At 36.0% G+C, this 4,420-nt stretch overlaps 1 protein-coding gene across 3 annotated transcripts in view; it reads left to right on the forward strand.

The window, feature by feature from the left end:
- The window catches only part of LOC110092964 (pumilio homolog 23), a 36,828-nt gene extending 34,833 nt beyond the window's left edge, over positions 1 to 1,995 (forward strand). For 2 of the 3 annotated variants that reach the window (XM_020817686.2, XM_028692285.1), the window contains exons 9-10: positions 920 to 1,102; positions 1,323 to 1,995. In XM_020817686.2, the coding sequence (XP_020673345.1) occupies positions 920 to 1,102; positions 1,323 to 1,821 (682 nt within the window). In that variant the 3' untranslated portion in view covers positions 1,822 to 1,995. The remainder of the gene's footprint in view (positions 1 to 919; positions 1,103 to 1,322) is intronic. The other variant, XM_028692286.1, reaches the window with a different exon arrangement.
- The last annotated feature ends 2,425 nt before the right edge of the window (positions 1,996 to 4,420 follow it).

The raw sequence follows: 4,420 nt of genomic DNA on the forward strand, positions 1-4,420 counted from the left end.
TGCTTTTTTGTTGAGTATTTGCAAAAATATAGCAAAAGCGCAACAAATATCTTACTCATTGAGTATTTGCTGCCCTTTTCAAATACTCAGTAAAAGGGCAGCAAAATAGCAACTAATATGCAATTAAAATTGTGTATTAGATGCTTTTTTTTTCAAAAAAAATTTTATTTCCTATCCACAACACCAAATCAACGTCCGCACTTAATACCCAATCATCGAATATTCTCATTTTCATTTCTTTTTGGCAGTGAAGGTATTTTCATCTTCTCTCTCGGTGATTGATAAACAACATCGACGCCTGACTCTCGACATCCTAATACTAATCATTTTAAACACAAATTCTAGTTAAATGACTTATTATTTTCAAATTATTTTTAAAAATATATTTATTTAAATTTCTACACTATTTTTTAAATATAAAAACTATAATACCGTGTCCGTGCCTATATTCTCAATAACTGATGTGTCCTGTGTCCGTGTCGTGTCGTATCCGTGTCGCCGTGTCCGTGTCTGTGCAGCATAGTTCTAGATTAGCTAGTTATTTTTAAATTGTGATTGTATTGTGCGATATGCAAGATGGAAACCAGCCTAGTACTTCTCAAGTCCTGATTTCTTATCTGAAAGACCTTAGGAGTATTCTTGAAATTTGTTTTAACTTAAAGGTTGAGGGGATTTTCTTTTGCTTTCTGAATTATGCTTATATTGGTTCTTTACCATTATAATAGAGAAATCATATGAATCTGATAATTTTGCAACTAAATTAGGTGTTGAACACTTGCTTTTAGCTGCTTTTCTGATTTGTTACATTGAAGCTAGATTCAAATAACTATTGTGATGTTAAACTTAACACTTTTTCCCCTGTTTTGTATAGTTATTTTGTTGAACTCATCTTAGTTGTTTCTTTGTTTGTTTTATAAAGATTGCAGGGTTTTTTTGGAGAGGTTTCATTGCATTCTTCTGGTTCATTTACTGTTGAAAAGTGTTTTACTGCAAGCAATATCTCCATGAGAGAGGCAATAGCAGCAGAGCTTCTGAATGTGCAGCCTGAGCTATCCATGACAAAGCATGGTCCGTACTTGTTAAGGAAGCTAGATATTGAAGGGCAAGCATTTTATCCTTTTCCTTTGGTCATCTCAACTCAACTTGCATCAATTTTTTTTTATTCTGCTTATAGATTATTTTTCTATAATTTTCTACTCCCATTGGAAGTAGTTTAACTTCAGATTTTATCTTTGGTTAGGCTTTAGGAGCTAAAAGAATGAATGAACATGAAAAAAAAAAAAAAACTTGAAGCAATGGACGTTTTTATCTTCTACTTGTAGGTTTGGTAGAAATCCCGAACAGTGGAAATCAAGCCAGGAGTCAAAAGAAACTACCTATAGGGACTTCCTAGCTGCATTTGGAGACAAAGACCAAGCTACGATAGCGCCAGAATTTTTGCCGAAGGATTCCCAAAAGAAGCGTAGAAGGCAGGAAAATATAACTGGACATAATAATTCAAGAATAGAAAATTATTCAAGCCCAATAACTCTTCGGTTTGGTAAGGAGGGACTTTCTTACGGTGGCAAGCATGGCAACAATAGAAAAAGCTCTTCGGGTTCCCATGCTGTGAAGTTTCTATCTGGAAGGAGTTTTGCAAGGAATAGCATTAAGCCAGCTATGCAATCCAACAAGACAAAATCATCAACTTCTGAGCTTGCCGATCTGGCTCTTAAATCCAAGCTTAGTTCAAGTGATGTTCAGAAGCTCTTTGATCCAAAAACTTTGGGGGACAAAAAACAGCATGCGATACCTTTCCTGAGGAAGCCTAATAAGAGGTAATGCTTCGTCATTTTTGGTTATGTTTCAAGTTATTTAGCCATTGCAACAGAAGCAGCAGTGATGCATCCTTAATGTTTTTCTGCTGTATTTGCCTTATTTGAACTTTGTATTCATCTTGTTAATGTTAATTGATCTCATTAATTCTTCAATAGCAAGTGGTTGAGATGAAACTTATTTGGTTGGAAAGAAGTGGCTTCAGGCAAAGAAAGTGAGCTGGAGATCTTTTTTTTTTTTGGGTAATTCATTCCTCCAATACAGTAGCAAATCAAATGTCTTTTCTAACCTTCCAGTAAGAAAGCCATCCCAAATGAAAACTTAAGATTCGTTTGGAACAGCTTTGTTAATGCTTTCTAAAACAATGTATTTAGTTAATTTTTTTTAAATTAGAAATGTTTGTACTAAAAACTGTTTTAGAAAGCAATGAAAAAGCTGTCCCAAATGAAATCTTAGGCTTCGTTTGGGTTTCGTTTGGGACGGCTTTCTTACTGCTTCTTAAAGCAGCTTTTTAGTACAAAATTAATTTTTATCAGACATAAAGTATGATGACTTTAAGGGAAGAAAACAATATATCCTCTGTAACTATTTTGAATTTTTATGCTTTAACATCTTTATCAGTTAAAATGGGGAAAGATAAGAAGAAAAGATTACTAAAACACCCTAAGATTTTATACGGTCATTGTTGAAGGCCATCACTGTCAGTCAGCCTACCAAATTCTGCCTATACGTTGATAATGCAGCCATAATTAGCAGCCAAAGATTAATTAATTTTATTGATTACATATGATATAGGGTTGTAAATGAGCTGTATTTTTCCTTAATCGAGTCCGGCGCATTTAATTTATAATGAACCCGAACTCGAGCTTGATCTTGAGTTCGAGCTCGGCTTGATTGAAAATATGAGGCTTGAACTCGACTCGAATGCTCGGTAAGAAAGTTTTTTGTTGATAAATAATTGAGCTAGTATTAAGTTATGAATTGGGTGATGTGACGTATTTTGATTGGCCTCCAAAATTTATCGTCCCCACTTCCCAAGAGAGTAACAATAACCATTAGAAGAAAGCAGACATAATGACATTTTGGCATTTAGTTTTCATGTTAAGAGGATTGATGTAAGCATAATTAAGTTTGGTTCCATCTTATCAAACTTTGTAAGAATGAAAGGATACAGAGCAAGTGAAGCACGGCATCTGATCAATGATATTAATTTATCTTTGGCTTCTAATTTTGGCTTAATTAATTACTAAACTTTGCAGAATTGACTAAGCTGACAGTGATGCTATTAAAGCTTTGAGTATCTAATTAATCTTTGTCTACTTCTCTTCTACTGTAAAACTGATAGGTGTTGGCACCAAAGGCAAAATATTTATCTTTAAGTGTCTGAAGTGAGTAAGAGGAGTCGAGCTCGAACACAATTTCGAGCTCGAAAGAAAGTTTTTTGTTGATTTGTTTTGGAGCTGCATTTGTTTATTTGAATCTGGAAAATAAATAATTAATTGAGCTAGTATTAAGTTATGAATTGAGTGATGTGGCGCATTTTGATTGGCCTCCTAAATTTACCGTCCCCACTTCCCAAGAGGTAACAATAGCCATTAGAAGAGAGCAGACATAAAGACATTTTGGCATTTAGTTTTCATGTTCAGAGGATTGATGTAAGCATAATTAAGTATGGTTCCATCTTATCAAACTTTGTAAGAATGAAAGGATACAGAGCAAGTGAAGCACGGCATCTGATCAATGATATTAATTTATCTTTGGCTTCTAATTATGGTCTAATTAATTTACTAAACTTTGCAGAATTGACTAAGCTGACAGTGATGCTATTAAAGCTTTGAGTATCTAATTAATCTTTGTCTACTTCTCTTCTACTGTAGAACTGATAGGTGTTGATACCAAAGGCAAAATATTTATGCTTAAGGGACTGAAGTGAGCAAGAGAAGCGGCTTACGAAAAATTTTCAAATATCCATTGTATCATCTTCCTCAAACAATCATCCATGTTCAACAGTTTTTTAAAAGTCGCATAATCATTAGATTACTCGTAGTGTGAGAGGTATTATCAATCTTCATGATGGTACACATTCTAGTTCAGAATCTCAAAGATGGCTCGTGTTGATCACCACACCAAAGAGAATGCTAGATCTAATATTATTTATGAAAAGATATCAACATTTTACTAGAGAAATTGATCGAGCTAGGGGTTCAACAAGTCGAGCTGGAACACAATTTTGAGCTCGACAGCTTAGCAAGCCCGAGTTTGAACACCCAGTTGCTTGACGAGCTCACGGGAAGATGAAACGAAGTAGGCGATAATCAACGGACGCAGGAAAAATTATATCGCGGGAAAATGAAAACCTCGGCTCGTTTGGACGATGCAGGTGAAGACGTGAATGCCGCTCAGGCGGACGATGCAGGCGCTTAGGCTGACGACGCAGGCCCTGAGGTGGACGACTCAGGCGGACGACACAGGTGGACGATGCGGGGCTTGTGCTGGCGAGAAGGCGTGGACGACACAGGCGGAAGACGTAGGGCTCGTTAACAGGCTCGACGAGCTCCTTTTCCCTTGCCTAGTCGAGCTCGACTCGAATTTGAGCTCGAGCTCA

This window comes from Dendrobium catenatum, unplaced genomic scaffold (genome assembly GCF_001605985.2).
Source record: "Dendrobium catenatum unplaced genomic scaffold, ASM160598v2 original_scaffold_161204, whole genome shotgun sequence".
In the NCBI taxonomy this organism is placed as follows: Eukaryota; Viridiplantae; Streptophyta; class Magnoliopsida; order Asparagales; family Orchidaceae; genus Dendrobium; species Dendrobium catenatum.